Source organism: Oncorhynchus mykiss, chromosome 2, assembly GCF_013265735.2.
Source record: "Oncorhynchus mykiss isolate Arlee chromosome 2, USDA_OmykA_1.1, whole genome shotgun sequence".
Taxonomy (NCBI): Eukaryota; Metazoa; Chordata; class Actinopteri; order Salmoniformes; family Salmonidae; genus Oncorhynchus; species Oncorhynchus mykiss.
The window spans coordinates 18,619,809-18,646,891 of NC_048566.1; the positions used below are offsets into that span (position 1 = coordinate 18,619,809).

The following is a 27,083-nucleotide window of genomic DNA, read 5'->3' on the forward strand; positions in this document are numbered from 1 at the left end:
GAACCACCCACCCTCCTTTCCTTTTTGCCTTAAGTAACCTTCTGTCAAATATAACCGTACCAAACGTAACATATCATACTAATTTGAGTGTCCCGGATTTTTGTTAACTATGTTACGTCTAGTCTATGAGACCATGCTGGTTTAGTATGTTTTCTCATTTGGGGTTTTGTTTTGTCTGTCCATCAGATATGGCAGAGTTTATGCTGCTGCAACGGATCCCTACCACCATTCAGTGGGACCCACGGCAACATACGGCGTCGGAACAATGGTGAGCCCCTTTAAAACTCATAAGCAGTACCTCTCCAACGTTTAAAGTGTTCATGTTACCCACTAAGTCATCCAGACCATTGTTTCTAGCCACGAGCCAGACTTTAATCGAGCCTCAAAAAGGAATCTGTCTCAACCCGCCAGTGGGCACCGATTCACCATCATATCTTCTACTTATTTCTAGGCCAGTCTGTACAGAGGAGGATACAACCGCTTCACCCCTTATTGAGCTGCCCAATGAGAGCCTGGAAGCCGTTCTGTGACCCCGCCACCTCATCCGGGATTGGCCAGTCCCAGGACAATAACTCAGGACAGGTTATGACATCACTGAGCTCTGTGTCACCTCCTGTCTGACTCCCTCCACTTGGAGACCGATCCAACCGACTGGACGTGTAAATACTGTAGTAGTTATTCACTATTTATTCTATCAGAGAATACATATAGGATAAAGAGCCTGATCTAATGTATAGACAGTTATTTAAAATCTTTATTTTACACTTAATCTGTATTGTTTGTGCCACAGATTTGTTCCAGGGTTTAAGAATGTAAAGATTTCTGCCTCCGTACCTGGGTTATAAGCTACTCTTTCACTATTCTAACAGAGAGAGTTGAATGTGAGCCATTTTATTTTTCATTGGCTGGACTTCATGGTGAAATACTGCAACTCAAGTGGCACAACAATACTGGTTTCTCTACATGTTGACCTTTGTAAAAAACGTTTTTGATCAACGTCTGAGCTTTTGACTTTTCAAGAGTCAAATTGTAGAGTACAATGACATTTTATACAGTTAAATTACTTAGTTTTGATGACACTGGTTTTGTCAATGATGTAGAGCACTGTTTGAGGACGTTGAAGTGTGTGTGTGTGTGTGTGTGCTTGTGTGTGGGAGTATGTGACGACATCAATACTCAAAACACAAGCTATGAGAGACAGCAATGGCACTGGTATTGTAAATGTGCACAGTAATCTTTTTTGAAATGCTTCTAGAACCCTAAAACTATAATTTGCATAAAATGTACATATGTTTTTGCTTTCCTAACAATCTACCTCTGATTCTAAAAATGTTTCACTTGTCAAAAAAGCATTCAGGAGCCATTACTTCTCTCAACTAATTAACTGTAACAAAACATGTTTTCTTATTTTCATTGTTGAGCTTCTATCCATCTTCTCTCTGCTTTGCATAATGCTCACCCCACTTTATCATTTTTCTATGGCAGCCTCATTCTGGGTTTTACTTCGCTCTGCCTGACGAGCCTGTAACCTCTATGGTGCTTTCCCTTATTTCCTCTGTCCTGTTAAACTCTAGGACGTTGTCTGGTTTCCTCTTCCTGTTCTCTCGCCTGCTTCTCTCCATTCTGTTTGAGGATCTGTGTTCCATCCATAGAAATAATCAGATGAGTTCTAGTTCTATGGGTCATCTCTCCTTCTCCATCCTGTACTCGAGCTTCACTGTTGTTTATTTGCTGTTGACCTCTCAATAAAACATTGTTTCTGTTTCCCTTTCCTCTCCTCTCTTTGATTCATGTCATTTTCCTTTCTCTTTTTCAATGCCTCTTTTTGCAGTCCTTCACTCTTCTGCTCAAACTTATATTCTCAGTGTTCCTTTTCTCAACATAACTGTACGTTTTGAGGCTGACTGATACCAGTGCAAGAAGGTTGTGGGTGTTTTACAGAAATGACTGTCTGCATATGTTTATGCAACTGTTTCTGGTTCAGTACCTTTGTACTGTATGGACTGAATCTTAACTTAAAATCAGCGCATATAACTTCATATTTGAGTTCTAGGGGGGCAACAGTATTTTACCCTAGACACCCAGCCCTGTACCTGCCTTGCTGTAGTGTGTGGTCTTACTGCGTGTGTTTCAACCTATGGGCTAAACCTCTTCTTTATGCAAAGTTCAGCTTTAGTTTTTGTATACCAATTTCCCCTCTTTCTTTACTGCTTCATTTTCCTATCTTCTAGGAAGTGGAAAAAGACTTCTCTTTCCAAGCTTTACTGTTGTTGTTCTGTTTTTTTCTCACTATTTCTAAGGGGAGCTTAACCCTAACCTTAACCCTACGAGATATAATTGAGGGTTAGATAACCATGCCTACAATATCAATTTGAAATAGAAACTAAAGTCACACTTTATCATGGTATTATTCACTTTCAACAACGGTTTGACTGTGATGGGTATTTTGACATCTAGTAAAAATGTATAATATGGAATAATATGCCTTTTTACTTCTACTCTGCTGTCCTCTCGTCCTCTCGTTCTTTCTCTCTCTCTCTCGCTCTCTCTTTCAAACTCCTCTGCTTTCAAGTCTGTTATTTTTCTATTTTCTTTATGCATGGCTTTCAGATTTATAATTGCCCTTTCTTTCAATCTAATGGCAATTTTAAACTTATTTAGCTTCATTTCTTCTCGTGTTTCTTCACTCTTTATCCGTTTCACCTTTTCTGTATTCATCTTATGGCTTTCTTTCTTCACCCTTTGTCTTCTTCTTTACTGACACATTTGTCTTCATTTTCTAAACTTTATTTCTCTGCTTTGACGCTTTCAAATCATTTCCTCAGCATCTTGACTCTGTATCTTATCATGTATTTCTCTAAATTGTACATTTGCTAGTTTCTTTCACTGTAATGTTACCTTCCTCGCCTCTTACTTCTGCTGTCCTCTTCTCTATTTTCCCCTAAATGGTCCTTTTTCTAGGTTAATTTTTCCTCTTGCTGTCTTCTATTTACACAATATTGCTTTTTCTTTTCCCAACTTCTGTTTCTGAATTTTATTCCACTTTTCCTCTGCTACTGATATTCTGCAATTCTTTCCTCTTTGTTTCAGATTGACTCTTTCTTTCTAAACTCTCCTTTTGCTTTTTACACACTGTCCTCTTCGCTGTCTTGTAGTCATCTAGCTGTGCCACTTTTACACACTGTCCTCTTCGCTGTCTTGTAGTCATCTAGCTGTGCCACTTTTACACACTGTCCTCTTCGCTGTCTTGTAGTCATCTAGCTGTGCCACTTTTACACACTGTCCTCTTCGCTGTCTTGTAGTCATCTAGCTGTGCCACTTTTACACACTGTCCTCTTCGCTGTCTTGTAGTCATCTAGCTGTGCCACTTTTACACACTGTCCTCTTCGCTGTCTTGTAGTCATCTAGCTGTGCCACTTTTACACACTGTTCTCTTCGCTGTCTTGTAGTCATCTAGCTGTGCCACTTTTACACACTGTCCTCTTCGCTGTCTTGTAGTCATCTAGCTGTGCCACTTTTACACACTGTTCTCTTCGCTGTCTTGTAGTCATCTAGCTGTGCCACTTTTACACACTGTCCTCTTCGCTGTCTTGTAGTCATCTAGCTGTGCCACTTTTACACACTGTTCTCTTAGCTGTCTTGTAGTCATCTAGCTGTGCCACTTTTACACACTGTCCTCTTAGCTGTCTTGTAGTCATCTAGCTGTGCCACTTTTACACACTGTTCTCTTCGCTGTCTTGTAGTCATCTAGCTGTGCCACTTTTACACACTGTCCTCTTCGCTGTCTTGTAGTCATCTAGCTGTGCCACTTTTACACACTGTTCTCTTAGCTGTCTTGTAGTCATCTAGCTGTGCCACTTTTACACACTGTCCTCTTCGCTGTCTTGTAGTCATCTAGCTGTGCCACTTTTACACACTGTCCTCTTCGCTGTCTTGTAGTCATCTAGCTGTGCCACTTTTACACACTGTTCTCTTCGCTGTCTTGTAGTCATCTAGCTGTGCCACTTTTACACACTGTCCTCTTCGCTGTCTTGTAGTCATCTAGCTGTGCCACTTTTACACACTGTCCTCTTCGCTGTCTTGTAGTCATCTAGCTGTGCCACTTTTACACACTGTTCTCTTCGCTGTCTTGTAGTCATCTAGCTGTGCCACTTTTACACACTGTTCTCTTCGCTGTCTTGTAGTCATCTAGCTGTGCCACTTTTACACACTGTTCTCTTCGCTGTCTTGTAGTCATCTAGCTGTGCCACTTTTACACACTGTCCTCTTCGCTGTCTTGTAGTCATCTAGCTGTGCCACTTTTACACACTGTTCTCTTCGCTGTCTTGTAGTCATCTAGCTGTGCCACTTTTACACACTGTTCTCTTCGCTGTCTTGTAGTCATCTAGCTGTGCCACTTTTACATTTCTTGTCTTTGATCATTTCTGTAATTCTGCTTCGCTCTACACTTTGGTATATACTTTCTCTATTAACATAAACTATTTCCTAATACTAACATCACAACCTCCTGATTCTTGTGAGTTCTATTTTTCTGTTTGCTTTAAGCCATTTCCAATTTCTTATTTTTCTGTTTTCTGTCTTTTATTTTGCTTTCCAATTTTAAAGTTTTCTAAATGTTATGTCCATCTTTTATTTCTCAGCCATCATTGCTTTCCTTCACTCTACTGTGCTGTCTATTTCTTCTATTTTTTGTTTCTCTATTACCTCTTCTTTCCCTCTGCTCCCATGTCCCTCTTCAGGTCCTCCTCTTTCCCTCTGCTCCTCTGACCCTCTTCAGGTCATCCTCTTTCCCTCTGCTCCCATGTCCCTCTTCAGGTCCTCCTCTTTCCCTCTGCTCCTCTGACCCTCTTCAGGTCATCCTCTTTCCCTCTGCTCCTCTTCAGGTCATCCTCTTTCCCTCTGCTCCCATGTCCCTCTTCATGTCCTCCTCTTTCCCTCTGCTCCTCTGACCCTCTTCAGGTCATCCTCTTTCCCTCTGCTCCTCTTCAGGTCATCCTCTTTCCCTCTGCTCCTCTGACCCTCTTCAGGTCATCCTCTTTCCCTCTGCTCCTCTGACCCTCTTCAGGTCATCCTCTTTCCCTCTGCTCCTCTGACCCTCTTCAGGTCATCCTCTTTCCCTCTGCTCCTTTTCAGGTCATCCTCTTTCCCTCTGCTCCTCTGACCCTCTTCAGATCATCCTCTTTCCCTCTGCTCCTCTGACCCTCTTCAGGTCATCCTCTGCTCCGCTCTTTCCCTCTGCTCCTCTTCAGGTCATCCTCTTTCCCTCTGCTCCTCTGTCCCTCTTCAGGTCATCCTCTTTCCCTCTGCTCCTCTGACCCTCTTCAGGTCATCCTCTGCTCCGCTCTTTCCCTCTGCTCCTCTTCAGGTCATCCTCTTTCCCTCTGCTCCCCTCTTCAGGTCCTCCTCTTTCCCTCTGCTCCTCTCTATCCCTCTTTAGGTCCTCCCCTTTCCCTCTGCTCCTCTCTATCCCTCTTTAGGTCCTCCTCTTTCCCCCTGCTCCTTTCTGTCCCTCTTTAGGTCCTCTTTCTCTCTGTCCCTCTTTAGATCCTCCTCTGTCCCTCTGCTCCTCTCTAGGTCCTCCTCTGTGTCCCTTTTTTACAGTGCCGTGCGAAAGTATTCGGCCCCCTTGAACTTTGCGACCTTTTGCCACATTTCAGGCTTCAAACATAAAGATATAAAACTGTATTTTTTTGTGAAGAATCAACAACAAGTGGGACACAATCATGAAGTGGAACGACATTTATTGGATATTTCAAACTTTTTTAACAAATCAAAAACTGAAAAATTGGGCGTGAAAAATTATTCAGCCCCTTTACTTTCAGTGCAGCAAACTCTCTCCAGAAGTTCAGTGAGGATCTCTGAATGATCCAATGTTGACCTAAATGACTAATGATGATAAATACAATCCACCTGTGTGTAATCAAGTCTCCGTATAAATGCACCTGCACTGTGATAGTCTCAGAGGTCCGTTAAAAGCGCAGAGAGCATCATGAAGAACAAGGAACACACCAGGCAGGTCCGAGATACTGTTGTGAAGAAGTTTAAAGCCGGATTTGGATACAAAAATATTTCCCAAGCTTTAAACATCCCAAGGAGCACTGTGCAAGCGATAATATTGAAATGGAAGGAGTATCAGACCACTGCAAATCTACCAAGACCTGGCCGTCCCTCTAAACTTTCAGCTCATACAAGGAGAAGACTGATCAGAGATGCAGCCAAGAGGCCCATGATCACTCTGGATGAACTGCAGAGATCTACAGCTGAGGTGGGAGACTCTGTCCATAGGACAACAATCAGTCGTATATTGCACAAATCTGGCCTTTATGGAAGAGTGGCAAGAAGAAAGCCATTTCTTAAAGATATCCATAAAAAGTGTTGTTTAAAGTTTGCCACAAGCCACCTGGGAGACACACCAAACATGTGGAAGAAGGTGCTCTGGTCAGATGAAACCAAAATTGAACTTTTTGGCAACAATGCAAAACGTTATGTTTGGCGTAAAAGCAACACAGCTGAACACACCATCCCCACTGTCAAACATGGTGGTGGCAGCATCATGGTTTGGGCCTGCTTTTCTTCAGCAGGGACAGGGAAGATGGATGGAGCCAAATACAGGACCATTCTGGAAGAAAACCTGATGCAGTCTGCAAAAGACCTGAGACTGGGACGGAGATTTGTCTTCCAACAAGACAATGATCCAAAACATAAAGCAAAATCTACAATGGAATGGTTCAAAAATAAACATATCCAGGTGTTAGAATGGCCAAGTCAAAGTCCAGACCTGAATCCAATCGAGAATCTGTGGAAAGAACTGAAAACTGCTGTTCACAAATGCTCTCCATCCAACCTCACTGAGCTCGAGCTGTTTTGCAAGGAGGAATGGGGAAAAAAATTCTCGATGTGCAAAACTGATAGACATACCCCAAGCGACTTACAGCTGTAATCGCAGCAAAAGGTGGCGCTACAAAGTATTAACTTAAGGGGGCTGAATAATTTTGCACGCCCAATTTTTCAGTTTTTGATTTGTTAAAAAAGTTTGAAATATCCAATAAATGTCGTTCCACTTCATGATTGTGTCCCACTTGTTGTTGATTCTTCACAAAAAAATACAGTTTTATCTTTATGTTTGAAGCCTGAAATGTGGCAAAAGGTTGCAAAGTTCAAGGGGGCCGAATACTTTCGCAAGGCACTGTAGGTCCTTCTCTTTCCCTCTGCTCCTCTCTAGTCCTCTCTTCTCATCCCCCTCTTTAGGTCCTCTTTCCCTCTGCTCCTCCTCTAGTCCTCTCTTCTCATCCCCCTCTTTAGGTCCTCTTTCCCTCCTCTAGTCCTCTCTTCTCATCCCCCTCTTTAGGTCCTCTTTCCCTCTGCTCCTCCTCTAGTCCTCTCTTCTCATCCCCCTCTTTAGGTCCTCTGCTCCACTCTGTCCCTTTTAGGTCCTCTATCAGCTTTGTGTTTAGTTCTTTATCTGTTATGCTGTTTTTCTTCTCCATTTACCTGTTCTGAATTCTTTCCTGACTTCTTAGCTCCTGTGAAAAACTGCTTTCATCTTTTAGTAGTTAGCTATTCCTTGGCTTGTAGCTTTAGTGCTTGTTGCTTCTTCACCCTATAGCTATCAGCCTACTCAATTTCCTCTTCCTTATTTTGCATGCCTTTTCCAACTGCTCTCTGGTCAAACGGAGCTATTTATTTTAATTTTTTTACTTCGGCCATTGTTGACATTTAATATTGTTCCTTGAATTTAAGTTCAGTGCCAATCCCTAGAAACAGTGCAATAATGTTAATCAGTGACATGAAAGCCAGAATTTCAGGATTTTGACGTCAATCAACTCACTGAACTGTCCCTGTAATGATTGTCCATCGCTGTCTCTCAGTTCGGATTCAAAAAAATAAAATGCCTTTAACAATGTTTAGTTTGAGTAGTCTTCTGGGTTTGATTCAATCTTGAGCAACAATTTTTACATTAAGTAGAAATGCAACATGTCATTTCTATAACTCAAAACAAATACTTATTTCTAAACTTTTATTTTATTAGGTTCAAGACAAAAATACATATGTACACAGTATTTACAAAACAGGAGTATTTAATTTCAAATACAATCCATGGAGGGTTGAGACTGGGGAGGGATATTTTGCAAGTATATCCTTTAGTTTCAGCTAGCTGCAACAGAAACCACCTGAGCAGCGTAGAAGCAATACTTACTACCGAGAATGGATAGTTACTCAGCAACAATAGTCACTAGCAAACAGATACTCAACATGAAGAGGGTGGAGAAAGGAGATATTCTGATAGAAGGGAAGAGGAGGGGACACATGCAGGTAAGAAGAGTGAGGAGAGAAAAGGAGCAACAGAATAAATCCACTAAAGACATTGAAGAATTAAAAATGAACCGGCGCATCAGGCTGAAGTAAAAGGGAATTGTTCAAGTGCAGTCTAATAGGACAAATGGAGGCAGGAGTTACACAGTGATGGGCTTCAAGAAGTTCCAGAGAGGGAAAAAAACAAACCCACAGGTGTCAGAAGGAACAGTTGAGAGAGTAAGAAGGAGCAGCACATTTTAAAAAGGAGAAGCATTGTTAGTTAAATGGAAATGTACAGTTATAAACCATTATTGAACAAAAAATATGAATGTATCAGAACTAAAGCATCAATGTGAGATGAGAGGTTCTGCAATGTTAAACATCTGACCAGGAGATAGCACGCTACATGAACTTGACTTCACTGTTGAAGAGGTGTCTGAAATCAATAGAGACAAGACAGAAAAGCATCCTGTTTAGGAAAGGTACAGAGCAAGACAGAGCAACATTCTGATATGGGAGCCAACTACTACCGGACTACTCAAAACTTAAAAGGAATGTGACCAAATATAAGCAGATAAGAAAAAAAAATATCTAGAATGTGTTTTCCTTGATATAATGGAAATTGTGTGCTGTATGTCCAGATCCATTTCAAATCCCGAAAAGTAGTTTACATGCTAGAGATACCAATTAATGGGTTTCTAAGTTAAAATAACTCCCATTGTATTACGACAAATACCAAATGCAGGCAAATTAATTTACAGGTAGACCACGAGGCAGCTGACAAAAATACATCAAGGTTACAGAGACGCCAAATATTCACTGACCAAAAAAGGTTGCCATACCAAATATTTATCTGTACTTGAGAAGTTGACATAATGACAAAGCAATTTCTAGAGAACACCCTGGTTATGAAAAACAAGAACACATGCAAATGTTTCTGGACAAACAGTATACATTAACACATATGATGGTTTAGAGGTATAGGCCTTCCTTCCTAACTATAGACAGAACGTGCAACAGTGTTCCAAAATTGTTTCTGGAAAACTAGAGTGGAAAAAAATGTGACATTGAATGTTTTCTTGATTCAAGTTAAGAATAGTCAAATAAAATACATTCAAAAGACTTGACTAAAACAATTGAAGTCAGGCTCCCATGGATAAGACACAGCAACATTTCAGGTCATATTGACAAAATGGCTTGAACTTGAGTTGCCAGTATCAAGTCTTGCATTTCTCACACTTTTCCCTCTCTCCAGCTTGCTTCTGGAGGCTGGGAGGAGGTGCTCTCTTTTCACATTCCTTTTGCTCCTGTAATGCAGTACTGCAAGAAGAAAAATAAGAGAAAAGGACTGGTGACGGGAGTGGGGCAAAGTAAAGAGGGACAGAGAATAAGAAGATGAGAGAAGGGACAAGTTGAGTCATGAGTACAACTGCTGAAATTAATGACCGAAGAGAGCACATATCACACAAAATAGTGCCAGTCAAATGAAACAAAGGGATCTATAAATGGGTAGACGAGTTGCTGAGACGACTGATTACTCATCCAGACATTCATATTGAAACGGATCCTGCAGTCGATAATATATATATATATATATATATATATATATATATATATATATATATATATATATATATATATATATATCTCTCTCTCACAGGCTCTCAATCCAATCATTAAGAATATTAATAACATAATGACGGTACCATATTGATATGTTCCCATATCAAAACACTGACTCACACCAGCCAAACCACTGTTAATCTGAAACAGGTCTGGGTTTGCTCCTTGACAAACTACTTCCAAAGAAATTGACAAACGGGAGACTTGAGCAACACAAACCGTAACAGTTTGTTTCTTGGCTGATGGGAGTGCAGTGCCTTCAACCAAACCTTTCTCTTGCCATCAGGATGTTGTGTGGGGGTTTTAGTACATTACTTATCTCTAAGGCAGTGATATTCAAACTTTTTCAGTGGGGACACCATTATTTTCCACCAGAATTTCTGGGGAACTATTTTTTTGGCCAGCAGAATTTCCAAACCTACTGACACCCTTTAAAAAAAATGTACCTTCAATTCATTACATGTTCATCTCATCGAAATGAAAATAAACCAATAAATACATTTGCTCAATAAAAATGGATTTTTCAAATTATCCTTTTCAAAATCGTTTCTATATTGTCCCATACAATATGACCTATGAATGTTTTTGCATTTCCCTCATGGGTCGCGATGCTGACTTTGAATACCACTGCAAGAGGTTCATGAGTACAGAAAGCCAGAAAGGTTGAGATGACACAGACATGCAGTAAATCAAATCTAAAAACAAAAATGGTTTACAAAAGATGAGCATTTAAAAAAATGAGTAAGAAATGAAAGTGGTCAACCAAGTGTTCATATCTAAGGGAAATTTGGCAAGAAAAATATTTGGTTTATACAGCAAATATCCCATTTTCAATCCCTGTAAAAGCCCAAAGTATAAACCTGCACTGCACACTTATTGAATGAGCGGTCAAAAATATAGTGTAGAAACCACGCAAGTGTTTGCACTACAAAAAGCAGTTACTATCAATTCCCCATTTAAATCCACGGCAATATCAAAAACAGGCAATGTATTCCAAATCATCCAACTTTAGATTTGTAACTATAATTTACATTTTCACATCAATTGTCTTAAGAACACATTTTTTATTACCCATATCTAAAATGCTTCAGCTTCTCATTCACCATATACGTTTGTCAAAATTACACTTGCCCTGGTAAACATAAAACATATCAAAATGTCCAATGAATAAAGGCCAACTGAATCCATTACAATGTCAACTGAATCCATAACAAGGCCAACTGAATCCATAACAATGTACATTAGATACTGACACAGACTCTATAGATGAGCACACAGGACATTTGTTACAGCACAGACTTCTGGTCATCCTGAAAGTTGAGTCCTATCTTGTGTATAGCCTCGTTAGTTATTTTATTGTGTTACCAAATCCTTTTTGAATTTATATAATTTTTCTTTTTAACTCTGCATTGTTGGGAAAGGGCTCGCAGGGAAGCATTTCAGTCTGAACCGGTTGTATTCAGTGCATGTGACAAATACATTTGATATCTCCGCAATGGAACTGAACTCACTAAAATACCTCGAGCTTTGATGTGAATCAAGTTAATACTCTTCAAGGTCATGCCTGAAAACAAGGGGTTTTAGATCAACTGATATCACCAACTGATATCACCAACCCATGTTCCATTTCTAGGTTCTATTTATGTATTGACAATTATGTTGATTTACAATTAACTCTCCACACTAGTCTCCTCGCATCAGATCTTATCAAGAGTATACACAGGGATGTAGCCTAATGTATAACTGCTGGATAGGACCCCAAAATAACTACTCTACAATCCTTCACTCTCACCTGCCTTTACTGAAAACCAAAATGTCTGCAATGGGGTTTTAAAAATATCACATGATTTCTTAGCTTTAAATAAATAAGCAGATTATTTGATTACAGACAAACATTTGATAAGCAGAGTCTTGTATGCTTTAGCCGTCAACATTAATGTCCTAAACTAATGTTTTGTGGCAGAATGACAATTTTCAATTGAGGACAGTTACCTTTTAAACCTGAATTTGTGTATCTGCACCTGTATAATTTGACAGTTTGGCTTCATCATTCTTTTAAAAATGAGGGGGTTAATACTGGCACCCTTAATTTTATATCACAATTTCAGACACACTATCATGATGTGGATGGAATTTAAGTAATTACCATAAACTTGATATCATACACCTTAACCCAAACCAATGGTTAGTGTTTGTGAATGAGCCAATAGTGAATACCAGGTGATCTTTGCCGTGCTGTCCTCCACCTCCTTCCAGCACACCAAGAGTCCTTTTTCTTACCAGCCATACATACTCAGCCTTATTGAACGGAGTGTGGAGCATACAAACCCAGACGTTGCTGCCATCTGCACAGACAGCGATCTCATCTCCGTCTGTTGTGTGGCGGGACTGATCCAGCCACCATATTTGAAGGTGAAGACTTTGCCACCATCTTGATGGAGCTGACTTCTTCCTGTGTGATGGGAGTGCTTGACGACTGCTATTCCATGCTGCTGAGGGGGCTGTTGATCGGGTAACTCAGGAAACACCACAGGCTCGCTCAGGGCCTCAACTTGGTTATTTGGTACTCTTAAGGGGTGGGAGACTGCCTCCTTGTCTGCTCTCAGGGGATAGATGGACTATAGGTGGATATCCTGCCTCCTGGACACATACCGAGGGATTGCAGAGGCCATTCTTGGTAAATATTAGGGGACTGTATCCACCATCACACTTTATAAGTCAATGCCTACCAGAAGGGACTAGACGCCAAGCTTGGAGATCTTCTATATTAGAGATCTTCTATATTGTGAACTTTGTGGTCAAACTTTGGTGAACTCTGGGTGACGACTGTTGAAGGGTGAAGCAGGGGACTGTGGGTAGCAGACAACTGTGGGGTAAGGATGGCTGTGGCCAACCTGGGCAAGGAGCCAATCAGAACCTTTAGATTTCTCAGTCAATACCTTTCAGGGGTGACAAGTGTGCAGGGCTACGCAGGAACAGGAAGTGGGGGTAACTTTCCCCACCTGATCGCCAATCGTAGACAGCTTGAGGGAAGGGGGGACAGGACATACAAACCACCATCTCCTCCTCTCCCGGATTGGACGCTGGATCACGAAGGCTTCCTGAAGGCAGCAAAGGGCTAGCACAGTCTCTAGAGCTGAACACCTGAACAGACAAACCTCTTCTCTGGTTGATGGTTTGGTTTTGGAGTGGATGAGCAGCCTGTTGGATGAGGGCTTGAGGGATGACTTTAGCTCATTTCGTTTTCATCTCCCTCTTGGGTTCTCAAGGCTTGTCTTCGCATGAGTTTTGAGGCTGTTGACTTGAGGGAAGGAAAAACATAACAGAACACTGTTAGCTTAAAACTTCTGAGAGCGATAGTGGATGGGAGACCTTGAGGCTACACTCTTCCCTGATCTGTGTGAGTTGGTGCTTGATCTTCGGGTCTTACATTGAACTAATGCCTAACATCATCTGTTCGTCATTAAAATGTTCTAAGTCGAAGGTATAATTAATATCTTGAGCTGATCAGAGATGTGTGGGACTAAGCTATTCTAAATGTATTTGATGTGCAGCATGTATGCAGATAATCTCCCCCACTCTTGTTATACAGTCCATATCTGTGAGCACATTGCATCTGTGGGTGGGATCCTCACTGAATTTTCAGCCCTAAGTGATTTAGTGGGTCCTAGTGCATATCTCCCTCTTTCTACAGGACTAAATTGTAGTTTCAGTCTAACCACTAGCCTCCCTCCTGAAGTGTAGTGCAGTATAACTGTAGGGTACATTCCTGACCCTGTCTATCTCACTTTAGTGTGCTTTCCCCCCTCCCCGGTAAACACCCCACCCCCTCAGGAGGCTGCCAGACAGGCTGAGCTGATCTTGCAGTCTATCTTGCTGGGGTCAGAGGGGAAGAAGGTGACCCCCAGGCCTGTGAGGAAGGCCATGCAAGAGTCTAAACAAAGGAAGCCCAGACTGGACTGCACATACTCCACCGGCAAGTCTGGTCTGAATCTGGGAAAACAGAGGGGGAGAGGCAATTTAAAGTGGGACCATTTCTATCCTACATACAATTACATAAAATGATGAATTGTTAGGAACCATGGAGTTTGGATGAAAGGCCTCTGACGTACGTTTTGAATAAGGCCCTGAGAGCGATCATCCTCTCCCTCTCTACAAACTTGTCTATGAGGTAGGATGCCATGCGTGGGGCTCTCCGGTAGAGCTGGAAAAACCGGTGGAAGTTTCCCAGAGCCCAGGCGGCGCGGAGGGAGAGCGCGTGGGACACACACTCATCCGCCCGCAGCGCCGCAGTCAGGTACACCAGCTCAGTCGTGATGTCTGTGTGTGGGGGGCAAACACGCAACCAAGAAAATCAGGACATTAAGCTCAATTCTATGCGAGCCAAAATCCAATGCAGAAATATGATTGATGAGGAACATCAGGCAGGTGGTAAGTTACCTCCAGAGTTTTTAGTGAAGATATAGTAGAGTAGTCTGTAAGCAGTGAACTCCCCTATGTTCTCTGACGGGTTGTCCTTATACAGGGCCTTCAGCTGCATCTGGCACTGGTTGAACTCTGCGTGGTCGCCCTGGTAACGCAAACATTTAGAGAAGAATGCACATCTAGTACGACACCGCACCTTTAAACTCAAAAACGGCGCCCGACATCAAATACGAGGTAGCGAAAAGGGGACAGTGTATGGAGAGGACCTCTCACCTTTTCTAGAGCAATGCGTGCATGGCACTCGTATACTTCCACTGTGAACTCTGTACGAACTCCTTGGACCTGAAAGGAGGAGAGACGCCTCCTGTTTTCATATACCGAGATAGGACAAAGTGCCTGTTCGACTAAACTAAAAAGGACATGTAGTAAACTGACCGTGAGGTCCTGTCGTATGGACTTCATCTGTTCACAGGCGTAGGGGTAGTCCTGACGGGTCTTCCAGTGGGCCTTCACAGCCAACAGAGACTTCCTCAGCACCTGGCCAGAGACAGGGGATTAGGAGACAAACATCACACAATCTGAAGGGAGGCCTCAAATAAGGATCCTCTCATTCCACGTGACAGGTGATACTCACAGATACGGGACGCACGGTGGCAGGGTCAGGGGCACAGGTGAGTCTCAGGTAGATCTTGGTGATCTCTTGGCAGGTGCCCACAATGGGGCAGTCGTCCCAGCTCAGGTCCTCCTTGGGCAGCTCCAGGTTGTTGATGGACAGCACCAGGGGCTCTGAGCGCATCTTGGTGTTGTGGAAGCGTGCCGCTCGGCTTTGTTTCTTGGCCTCCCGGTGGGGGTCGTGGAAGTCCAGGCCGGCGTTCCCACCTTTTCTCTTCTTGCCCAGGACGGTGGAGTTAGCGTCATCCATGTTTCTGAGAAGAGAAGCCAAAATGTGATCAGCACAACGAGGGAAAGGTGAATATCAGTCTGTGGGTGAGTCAAGGCCAATGACTTGAAAGAAGATCTCACCCAAAACTAGCTTTTATTATTTGTTTCATTAGTCCATTGTTGATATAGTCCCAGAATGTTTTGCATGTCAGCAATCAAGTTTTCAAGATGTATCACTTTCAAAATACAGCCAAGTTTGGCATCATATGATGCAAAATGCATTATTCTGGCTATATTTCTGTATTTTGAAAGTTGCATATCTTGAAAACTCGATTGCTGACATGCAAAACATTTAGTCTGGAATTTTTCTTTAGGCCAAAACATGCTTGTTTACCTCCGTCCTCTGTTGCCTCTTCCGCCCCTTCCTCGTCCCCTCTCTCCACCCCCTCTGCCTCGGTCCCTGTCGCCCCCACGGCCACGCCCTCCTTTCTGATTGCGCCGGGGAAGCTGGGTTCGGAGGTCACTGGACATGCTGCTGTCCGACTGGGACTCAGAGTCACTGGAAGAGGAGAACGAACAGGACATTACAACAGAACTACACAGCATACTTTCTCTTTTTAGAGTGGCTATGATTATACTATACTAAGGGGAATATTTGACCTATAACAAAGCAGGTTGGGACAAATAATACACCTAGACAATTATGAAAATAAATAAATAATAATAATCACTGGACTAACCCAAAACATACAAACACACTGTCTCTCACCTGCGCCTGTGTCTCTGGCCATTGCGGTCCCTGTGTCGGTTGTGGGAGGGAGAGGGGGAGCGAGAGGAGGAGCCTGAGGAGCTGGATGAGGGGCTTCTCTGGGAGAAGACGTTCCTGTAGTGTCCCAGCCTGGCCCCACCACCCCTGCCACGCGTAGCCCCACCTGTACCCCCACCACGGCCCACAGAACTCTCCAGAGTCCTTTGGGTGGGTACAGCCTCCCAGCGAGACTGCTTGGCCTTCAGTCTGGACGGAGAGAGAGGAGAGAAGGGATTAGGATGACTAGCACCTCTTGATAGGGCTTAGGCAGAAATTAGGCATTTGGTCTCCAAAAGGGGATTCAGGCTTTCTAAGTGCCTAGACGGTGAAACCCCACACCCCAGGCTAGGTGCCTAGACGGTGAAACCCCAGGCTAGGTGCCTAGACGGTGAAACCCCAGGCTAAGTGCCTAGACGGTGAAACCCCAGGCCAGGTGCCTAGACGGTGAAACCCCAGGCTAGGTGCCTAGACGGTGAAACCCCAGGCTAGGTGCCTAGACGGTGAAACCCCAGGCTAGGTGCCTAGACGGTGAAACCCCAGGCTAGGTGCCTAGACGGTGAAACCCCAGGCTAGGTGCCTAGACGGTGAAACCCCAGGCTAGGTGCCTAGACGGTGAAACCCCAGGCCAAGTGCCTAGACGGTGAAACCCCAGGCCAGGTGCCTAGACGGTGAAACCCCAGGCTAGGTGCCTAGACGGTGAAACCCCAGGCTAGGTGCCTAGACGGTGAAACCCCAGGCTAGGTGCCTAGACGGTGAAACCCCAGGCTAAGTGCCTAGACGGTAAAACCCCAGGCTAAGTGCCTAGACGGTGAAACCCAAGGCTAAGTTCCTAGACAGTGAAACCCAAGGCTAAGTTCCTAGACAGTGAAACCCAAGGCTAAGTTCCTAGACAGTGAAACATCAGGCTAAGTTCCTAGACAGTGAAACATCAGGCTAAGTGCCTAGACAGTGAAACATCAGGCTTTTTCAAGAACAACTGCTCCACTCACTCAGGCAGAGGCTCGCGGTCCCAGTCGATGGTGTAGGCAGACCCATCCTGTAGTCTTTTCTGTAGGACCTCCTTCAGACCCTTTTCGGTGCGGTCCTTGTCCTCCTCATTCTCACAGGCTGTGAAGCAGCGCTGAACATACTCCTTCATCGCCTGGGGCCAGTCCTGGGGCCTGAGGGAATCATTTTTATAATCAGCACTGCAACAGTAAATCAGGGGGAAAGGAAACTGGTTTGGGAGTACTAGGGGGACATGGTACTTCTGAAATCTATTGGATGCAGATTTTAAACCCCTGTCATCTTCTGATCATGAGTAGAGATACATAATTATTCCCCAGTAGGTATTAAGGATAGTAAAGACCGATATATTGGTGTCATTAGTAGCGGTCTCTTCACCGTGTCTGGGCACCGCCAGGTGTCGCAGGAGCAGCAGCTGGGGAGGAAGGAGTAGCAGCCAATCCAGTGGGTTGTTCCCCAGGAGGGAAACTCTGATTGGTCATGACGTAGGGTCGCTTGGGAATGTTGAACTTCATCGCACCTGCTCCAGGTGCCTCTGTGGAAAACAATGAAGGCATTGAAATAAAGAAAATAACACCAAGTGATGGGAAACAAATACAATAAGCTGACAGAAAAAAACATGCTTGAGATACCCTCACACACAACTCAATACCCTCACACACTTACGTTTCATGCGGTGCCAGAGCTGCGGTCCTTGTTGCTGTGGCTGTTGTTGTTGATGGTTCTTGTTTTTGTTGGCCTCTCCTCTCCCAGCTCCTGGTCCATACTGACCCTGTCCTTGTTGCTGGTGTTGGTTGTTATTCTGCTGCTGCTGGTACGAGTTCTGAGTCTGGTAGCTCTGCCCATAGCTGGGCCTGCCCTGGTTGTGGTTGTAACCTCTCATCTGGTTGGGGTCATTGTTGGGGTAGGGCATGGGGTTGTTGGGGTTGTAAGAGTTCTGCCCTGGAGGAAGGGGGTACTGGGAGTTGGGAGGGGGAGGGATGGCTGGGGGAGGGGGGGGTGGGGGCTGCTCAGAGCTGGTGGGGCTCTGGGGGGGTGGTTGAGGTGCAGCAGGAGGAGGGGGTTGGGGCTGAGAGGGGTAGCTGGAGGACTGGTCATCCATCACGGGCAGGGATGGAGGCTGGGAAGGTAGGGACAAATAATACATGTGGGAAAAGAAACTTGTGAAAAAGGTAAACTGCAGATTCCAAAAACTTAAAACTGAGAATATCTCAATATGAAAGGAGAACTGAAGAGCAAAACATTCTAACTGCAACAGACTTCAGCTCCAGACAGATTCTTAGTGGGAGGATTACATTATGCTGAGCCGCGAGGCACCGGGTAAAGGCCCGCTACGCCATCGGTCAAAAGCGGGGAGGGAGGAGCGTCCTTCTCAAACCAAACAGTAATCTGTGCCCCTTCTCAAACCAAACAGTAATCTGTGCCCCTTCTCAAACCAAACAGTAATCTGTGCCCCTTCTCAAACCAAACAGTAATCTGTGCCCCTTCTCAAACCAAACAGTAATCTGTGCCCCTTCTCAAACCAAACAGTAATCTGTGCCCCTTCTCAAACCAAACAGTAATCTGTGCCCCTTCTCAAACCAAACAGTAATCTGTGCCCCTTCTCAAACCAAACAATAATCTGTGCCGCTCAGTAATTTTGTCAACAAGGCAGCATGACACATTGACCAATCAACAGTGTAGGGTTGTACCTGAGAGTGTGAGATAATTTGTGACGCTTGTCAGTGTAGAAATACAACATTATTCAAATGCCAGTCATCAATAGCATCTTAATTCATGCATTTGATCCCTGGCGCACTTCTGTCCGGACACAGAAAGTCATTTTTACACAAACGCCTGGCATTGGGGACTCATTTAGTCAATAATTCATAAACTGCAATAGAGGAAGAGTGAAGTAAACTGAAAACTTGATTTAAGTAGCAACAGTAGCAGTTTTCTGATGGTTACCTGTCCAGTTGGAGTGGTGGGAGAGGGGTAAGGTCCTGGAGGTACACCATACTGGCCCTGAGGAGGATAGCCACCACCACCATACTGGAGAATCAGAGGAAAACACACTTCAAATATGGTACTGGCTTGGCTTGTTCTGTCGGGGTATCATGTATTAACAGTTCATTGATTTTTTAGTTGCAAAGTGCCGGTTTTGTAATGTGTAGGCTAAATCTAACAATTCCAATTCCTTATCTAAATGCCATAGTGCATAAAGCCGGCATCAGTGTCGCGGAGATCATTACCAAGGACTACATTACAGTTAATCTGAAATGTGGAGGGTGTGGAGGATATGTACACGTACGGGGCCCGGCGCCATGGGGTAGTAGTAATTGTAGGGGTAGGTGTATCCAGGATACGGTTGCTGCTGGTTCTGTTGGTACCACTGTTGGTAGTACTGCTGCTGTTGCTGCTGCTGTATGGCTGTGGACTCAGTTACTACAGGCTGAAACTGACCAGCCTGGAAACACAAACAGACAACTACTAAGTGATGAGAGATTAAATCAGAATGAAAGCCTACTCGTCCATTTGAATCATATTCGGGTATAAAGACAGGAAGGCCTGGGCCCGTATCCACAAAGCCTCAGAGTAGGAGTGCTGAGCTAGGATCAGTTTTGCCTTTTAGAATCTTAATCAATAAGACTACATACACAGGTTGGGACCTGATCCAAGATCAGCACTCTTACTTTGAGACGCTTTGTGGATACGAGCCCAGATCAGACAGTTGTATGTCTGTGTCAGGAAGGAAAAAAATGGTCCATGCTGCACAGTTCGTCAAGTCAACTGTTGAGGTAATACATTAGACCCAATAACAAGCGCCTTTGAGATTAAAGCCGGGTCTACACTACACTATTTCGGCTCTGATTTAGCTGTCCCAGACAAGTCTTTGAGATTGGAGATAAAATTTCCATGTCATTGCCTACTCGGGGCACGTGGCCGTCACCGATGCTTGTTTAATGTGAACGGGTCAGAGACTTAATCTGAGGGCTACTGATCTCGTCTTTGAGCAATCCCAGACATCCCGATATTTTCAAACATGTTTGATTTTATCGGAAGCAAATCTGCAATGGTCTTGTAGTGTGAGATGTGCAACGACAAGTTGAGAACGATGATCAGCAATCGCCAATGAGAGCTCGCCAGAGAAGCCAGTGAGATGACTCGAGCAGGAGCGATGACTACTACTAGTATGTGTTTGTACTTGCCTTTAACCAAAGCATCAAATTGTTAAAGCCCTGAAGCTCACAAGCAATGTTATTTAATTCAAAACGGAAGCTAGATATTTCAAATTTGTATGGGAAGCGTGAATGACAAAACACTTATCAGGCTGCTTTGAGCCACAGCTAGTAGCTACGTCAAATGTAATCACAACATTGTTATTTTGGAAAGACAGCATGGTACGGAGAATCCTCACAACCAGGTCAACAATCTTGTAGTGTGTGACCCCGTCTGTGCCACATCGTTTAGTGTGCGGACCACTACATTGGCAAGAAAAAAAACCTACAGGAAAGACAGTCATTTAATGTTAGAGGCTCGGCGATGTTAGGACTTTGAAAGTCGTGTAGTGTCCACCCGGCTTTAAAAAACAGGCACTGTTACTATGCCAATAATTGCAACAACTAGACAAGCATTTCATTTAAAAATAAATCACGGGAGAAACGTTCAAGTAAAAAAAATAAAAGTGCTTGGTTCATAGAACCGGGGTTACGTCAGCAACATTCAGTAGCTGCTAAATGGGGTTGTAAGAAACCGAGCGGCTTCAGGTCTTTTGACTATAAATATGGCTCTTTTTTGGAATGGTTTAAGCTACAAAATATTATGGCCCCATCACTAAAACAGAAACCTCAGGAACATATGTGTATTCTGTTTCACTCTACAATGCCCACAAGTCACGCAGAACTCATTAGAACAGAATGGACCAACAGGCACTAAATCAGACTGGAGGAAAAAGCACATCACTAGTTAGATTTCCATCCAATTGGCAACACATTTTAATGTGCATATTCTAAAATCCACAAAGAAAATATGCTAATTTTCCCTCCAGTGGTGTGATTCCACCAAACGGACTTGTTGGAGAAATCTGTGCTTTATGACATAGTGCACACAAAATGTAATTTTTCGCTTAAGTTTTTATATATCTAATAAAAATGAAACATTCAGTGTGTTTCCATAGAATTTTCAACTCCACCGATAGTTTTGTCACAAACTTGCGTTAAATAGCACATTTTCCTATTCTGGTCTTGGCACATGCACTCTAGCCAACAGCTTGCAGATACAGTGCAGGTAGGCTGTGCAGGTAGGATAGTCTACATTATTGCCAGGTCGCAATTGTAAATTAGAACTTGTTCTCAACTTGCCTACCTGGTTAAATAATGGTGAAATATATATATTTTTTTTTTAATTGATATTTGTATTTATCAAACGGCAGTCAAGCAATCGATCATGTCACCAGAATAAGACCCTCGATATTGACTGTAAAGGAGAATCAAGCAATGAATTCCATTATCTTGGCGTAAATGGATTTCGCCTTTGAGTTCTCTCTCTGAAATGTTCTTACTCTTTCAAATGACTGCTCTACTTGTTGACTGCTCAATCCACACCAGCAGACATTGTTGGCTAGGTTAGGAATGCTGTGTTGAACGTGTAGTGCAAAATGTTACGTGGCGTCATTATGTCATGTACCTACCTTATATAGGTATGAGCATCAGCTTTGACATTGGTTTTGCACATCGGCGTTAAACTAGACATCGGGCCAATACCGATGTTGGCATTTTTAACTAATAACATCTGATTCCGATATGTTCACCAATATATTGTGCATCCCTAGTCAAAAGTACTGTCAGACTGTCTTGTAATAGACGATCATAGCCCCAATTTAAAAAGTGAACATTTGCCGTTGATGGCAACTTTTTTTTACATGGTTGGGTCGCATTTTTATATACACTGCTCAAAAAAATAAAGGGAACATTCAAATAACACATCCTAGATCTGAATGAATTAAATATTCTTATTAAATACTTTTTTCTTTACATAGTTGAATGTGCTGACAACAAAATCACACAAAAATGATACATGGAAATCAAATGTATCAACCCATAGAGGTCTGGATTTGGAGTCACACTCAAAATTAAAGTGGAAAACCACACAACAGGCCAATCCAACTTTGATGTAATGTCCTTAAAACAAGTCAAAATGAGGCTCAGTAGTGTGTGTGGCCTCCACGTGCCTGTATGACCTCACTACAACGCCTGGGCATGCTCCTGATGAGGTGGCGGACCCCAGACCTGGACTAAAGCATCCGCCAACTCCTAGACAGTCTGTTGGTGGATGGAGTGAGACATGATGTCCCAGATGTTCTCAATTGGATTCAGGTCTGGGGAACGGGCGGGCCAGTCCATAGCATCAATGCCTTCCTCTTGCAGGAACTGCTGACACACTCCAGCCACATGAGGTCTAACGTTGTCTTGCATTAGGAGGAACCCAGGGCCAACCATACCAGCATATGGTCGCACAAGGGGTCTGAGGATCTCATCTCGCTACCTAATGGCAGTCAGGCTACCTCTGGCGAGCACATGGAGGGCTGTGCGGACCCCGAAAGAAATGCCACCACACACCATGACTGACCCACCGCCAAACCGGTCATGCTGGAGGATGTTGCAGGCAGCCACCCTCATGGAGTCTGTTTCTGACCGTTTGAGCAGGCACATGCACATTTGTGGCCTGCTGGAGGTCATTTTGCAGGGCTCTGGGAGTGCTCCTCCTTGCACAAAGGCGGAGGTAGCGGTCCTGCTGCTGGGTTGTTGCCCTCCTCCACGTCTCCTGATGTACTGGCCTGTCTCCTGGTAGCGCCTCCATGCTCTGGACACTATGCTGACAGACACAGCAAACCTTCTTGCCACAGCTCGCATTGATGTGCAATCCTGGATGAGCTGCACTACCTGAGCCACTTGTGTGGGTTGTAGACTCCGTCTCATGCTACCACTAGAGTGAAAGCACCGCCAGCATTCAAAAGTGACCAACACATCAGCCAGGAAGCATAGGAACTGAGAAGTGGTCTGTGGTCCCCACCTGCAGAACCACTCCTTTATTGGGGGTGTCTTGCTAATTGCGTATAATTTCCACCTGTTGTCTATTCCATTTGCACAACAGCGTGTGAAATTTATTGTCAATCAGTGTTGCTTCCTAAGTGGACAGTTTGATTTCACAGAAGTGTGATTGACTTGGAGTTACATTGTGTTGTTTAAGTGTTCCCTTTATTTTTTTGAGCAGTGTATATCAAAATGGGGTCGCGGGCCAAAACAGTTTAGGAACCCCTGAATTAGACTAATAGAACTGCCATCCATCTGCAAGACATGAAACCCCTTCATAAGCAGAATTTCACTTAATTATCGTAGGTAATGTGCCTTACAGTAAGTGAACAAAAGCATCCGAGAAGCAAAAAAACAGACACATAAGCAAACACACCTGTGCTGTGGTCCGGTTGGCCTGAGCGGTCTTGGTGGCGCTCTGGGTCTTGCTGATGGAGGCCAGTGCCTGTCTGGCCTTCTCCCACTCTGGGTTTTCCGAGACCGTCTGGCCCTCTGGACCTGCTGCTGCACCATACGACCTACAACAGACAGGAGACATGTGACTGTCAGTCAGTCAGTACGGAAACCAAACAAATGTCTGATACATTTAATAACATGACCAAGTTTCAGGTGTGTTAACTTGGAAGATACTACCACCAAAACAGCAATATTTACAGTACACCAATTCTTTACACAAGAGATAAGATTGATTACTTTTGGAAATGTGTAACTACACTGAATAAAAATATAAATGCAACAATTTCAAAGCTTTTACTGAGTTACAGTTCAAAGGAAATATTTGTATTATTTTTGTTATTATTTTTTAACCAGGAAAAGCCCATTGAGATCCAGAGTCCTGGCCAAGGCAGCAGCAACAATCAATACATCACAAAATTAAAACATACAACACAACATGATCCAGCTTTAAAATGCATTTTACACTCCTTTGTAACAGACTCCCTTCAAAATGTAAAATTCATTCAGTGGCACTAACTTATCTAGATGAAGCATGGATTGTAGACTATTCCATGCCTCTGGTGCACAAGACGAGAATGCTGTCTTGCCAAATACTGTAAATGTTCTGGGGACTAAGTAGCAACCACCTAGCAGGCCAGGCATGGTAACCGCTGGTTAAGAGAATGTCAAGAGAGTGCAAAGCCGTCATCAAGGCAAAGGGTGGCTACTTCGATAAAGACAAACATAAAATATATTTTATATTTTACTACATGATTTCACATGTGTTATTTCACAGTTGATGTCTTCACTATTATTCATCACTGTAGAAAATAGTAAAAATAAAGAAAAACCCTTGAATGTGTAGGTGTGTCCAAACTTTTGACTGGAACTGTATGACTACCTGCATATAGATGCAACTTTTCTGGTTGCATCCCATTTCCCAGATGATTAATAAAAATTGAGAACACCACGAGCTAAAACGGAACCCAGCAGCTAAAACGAAAAAAAAATGCATTAGGTCCTAATCTATGGATTTCACATGACTGGGAATACAGATATGCATCTGTTGGGTCACAGACACCTTAAAAAAAGTAATGGATCAGAAAACCAGTCAGTATCTGGTGTGCCCACTATTTGCCTCATGCAGCACAACACATCTCCTTTGCAGAGAGTTTATCTGTGATTGTGGCCTGTGGAATGTTGTCCCACTCCTCTTCAATGGCTGTGCGAAGTCGCTGTATATTGGCTGGGACCGGAACACGCGGTAATACACGTCGACCCAGAGCATCCCAAATATGCTCAATGGGTGATATGTCTGGTGAGTATACAGGCAATGGAATAACTGGGTCATTTTCAGCTTCCAGGAATTGTGTATTGACCCCTGCGACATGGGGCCGTGCATTATCATACTGAAACTTGAGGTGATGGCGGCAGATGAATGGCACAACAATGGGCCTCAGGATATCGTCATGGTATCTCTGTGCATCGAAACAGCCATCGATAAAAAGCAATTGTGCTCGTTGTCCGTAGCTTATGCCTGCCCATACCACAACTCCACCACTACCATGGGGCACTCTGTTCACAACGCTGACACCAGCAAATCACTTGCCCAAATGACACCATAAAAGAAGATGCGCTTCCCTGAGACAGTTTCTGACAGTTTGTGCAAGCCCAGTTTCATCAGCGGTCCGGATGGCTGTTCTCAGACGATACTGCAGACGAAGAAGCCGGATGCGGAGAGCCTGAGCTGGCGTGGTTACACGTGGTGTGCGTTTGTGAGGCCGTTGAACTTACTGTCAAATTCTCTAAAACGACATTGGAGGTGGCTTATGGTAAATAAATAAATATTACATTCTCTGGAAACAGCTCTGTTGGACATTCCCTCCAAACTTCCCACATCTGTGGTATTGTGTTGTGTGACAAAACGGCACATTTTAGAGTCACCCTTTATTGTCCCCAGCACAAGGTGCACCTGTGTAATGATCATGCTGTTTAATCAGCTTCTTGATATGCCACACCTGTCAGGTGGATGGATTATCTTGGCAAAGGCAAAATGATGACTAACATATGTAATTTTTGCACATTTTAGATAAATAAGCTTTATGCGCATACAGAACATTTCTGGAATATTTTATTTTAGTTCATGAAACCAACACTTTACATGTTGCGTTCATATTTTTGCTTTGTGTATATGAATACATTTTGGTAAGGTAACCTGTTGAATGAGCATCTCAGCTGCTTGAGCATGGCCCCGCCACACACATAAAATTCAAAGCCTGTTATTTCTGTGGCCCCTAAATAAAAATGGGACATTCTCATTGGTGGTCTCTGTTAGCAGAGGGTGTGTTGAGCGAATCTCAAAATAAGTGTTTTGACTCCACATGAATAGCAATAACCCCTGCTAGTACAAAATAAAACAGTCATCGCCTGGCCCTGCCTATATTTAAGAGACAGTAACCTTGCTGACAACTAGCTAGGCCATTTCCAAATCTTATAGAAGTGATTCATTGTCAAGTTAGACAATACTGCCCAAGCTTTGAGAGAGAAGCTCAACTGGCCGGTCCGGAATCAACCCATTAGCCATATTACACTAGTTCTTGATGACCCATCGTAGACATGAAAATCGTGTTGATACTAGAAGTTGTTGTGATCCGGCCAGGAAGATAACGTTAACTTGGTGAGAGTATTGGATGGATGTTACTAGGTTACTGTACTGTGACCCAGTTAGCTAATTACCTTGTATATCATAACTACATACTACATAGTTGGTGGTGTTGCTAGTAGAGAAGGCTAGCCGATACGAAGCTGCAGGAAAGTAGGAGTTAGCTAACGTTAATTTACTGTCTAGTTAGCGCTAGCTACGTTAACTAAACGGAACGAGACGAACTCTGCGAATAGCAGGCTTTCTTCGAACGTTAAATGTTAATGTCTAGCTAGAATACAGGTCAAAGTAAAGTGAGAACATATTCTAAAGCTCGATATGTTTAACTTGATAATTTTAGGTCTTACCAGTTAGCAGCTGGAGCTGTCTGGGTCGTATTCGCCGCCATTTTGCCACCGAGATAACTAGCTAGCTACAGTACCAATCTAATAGAACGTTGTAGGCCAGAAGACCCGTAACGTAAACATGAACAATTAAATCACAATATACAAGGAAAGTTGGTCCTTCGGTCTTTTACTCTACCATCCACTACTTCTCAACAAGACAGTTTTTAAATTTAAGAAAAAAACACACTAAAAGCAATATCTAAACGTCGAATAAAGCCATTTTCACAATAACAACCGTAGCTGCATTGGATCTTCAACTGAAAAACAAAATGGCAGTTGTATTAGATATACAAAGTATGCCTCGCCTTCCGTTTCCTTTGCCTCGCCTCCTCTCATTGGAGTAAAATACTTAACTTTGTTCCTAGATTTCAAAGTAAGTTTTGCCTTCTCATTACTACTATTGCTTCTACACTTGCATAATAAAGTTATTGCTGTTAAACACCGTAACCCTTGATGCAAGGTGAATGTGATAAGATAGTCTCAACCAGGGA

The 27,083-nt window shown here is 43.3% G+C and overlaps 2 protein-coding genes across 15 annotated transcripts in view; one reads left to right on the forward strand and one right to left on the reverse strand.

Moving 5' to 3' along the window:
• LOC110536807 (RNA binding protein fox-1 homolog 1-like) overlaps nucleotides 1–1,772 on the forward strand; it is a 15,507-nt gene extending 13,735 nt beyond the window's left edge. For all 13 annotated transcript variants that reach the window (XM_021622495.2, XM_021622506.2, XM_021622489.2 and 10 more), the window contains 2 exons: nucleotides 187–268; nucleotides 452–1,772. In XM_021622495.2, coding sequence (XP_021478170.2) covers nucleotides 187–268; nucleotides 452–496 — 127 coding nt within the window. In that variant the 3' untranslated portion in view covers nucleotides 497–1,772. The remainder of the gene's footprint in view (nucleotides 1–186; nucleotides 269–451) is intronic.
• Nucleotides 1,773–10,186: 8,414 nt separating this feature from the next.
• On the reverse strand, nucleotides 10,187–27,076 carry LOC110534340 (leukocyte receptor cluster member 8 homolog). 2 transcript variants are annotated; one of them, XM_036940606.1, is made up of 15 exons: nucleotides 26,554–27,076; nucleotides 23,486–23,651; nucleotides 19,329–19,484; nucleotides 18,986–19,069; nucleotides 17,705–18,158; nucleotides 17,417–17,573; nucleotides 17,023–17,193; nucleotides 15,995–16,240; nucleotides 15,620–15,784; nucleotides 14,978–15,269; nucleotides 14,779–14,880; nucleotides 14,617–14,685; nucleotides 14,359–14,488; nucleotides 14,031–14,238; nucleotides 10,187–13,911 (listed from the first exon to the last, which is right to left on the reverse strand). In XM_036940606.1, the coding sequence occupies exons 1-15, from the start codon at nucleotides 26,592–26,594 to the stop codon at nucleotides 13,749–13,751; spliced, it is 2,604 nt and encodes an 867-aa protein (XP_036796501.1). In that variant the 5' UTR covers nucleotides 26,595–27,076; the 3' UTR covers nucleotides 10,187–13,748. The 2 variants fall into 2 exon arrangements, with proteins under 2 accessions (XP_036796501.1, XP_036796507.1); XM_036940612.1 differs by having other exon boundaries at nucleotides 23,486–23,627; nucleotides 26,554–27,074.
• Between the last annotated feature and the right edge of the window lie 7 nt (nucleotides 27,077–27,083).

Excerpts from the sequence above, each read along its gene's own strand:
- LOC110534340 (XM_036940606.1), bottom strand. The coding sequence starts at position 26,594 with ATGGCGGCGAATACGACCCAGACAGCTCCAGCTGCTAACTG. Across the intron at positions 14,881-14,977 it reads CCACCGTGCGTCCCGTATCT|GTGCTGAGGAAGTCTCTGTT; the intron begins GTGAGTATCACC and ends GTCTCTGGCCAG. Across the intron at positions 14,686-14,778 it reads CCATACGACAGGACCTCACG|GTCCAAGGAGTTCGTACAGA; the intron begins GTCAGTTTACTA and ends TCCTCCTTTCAG.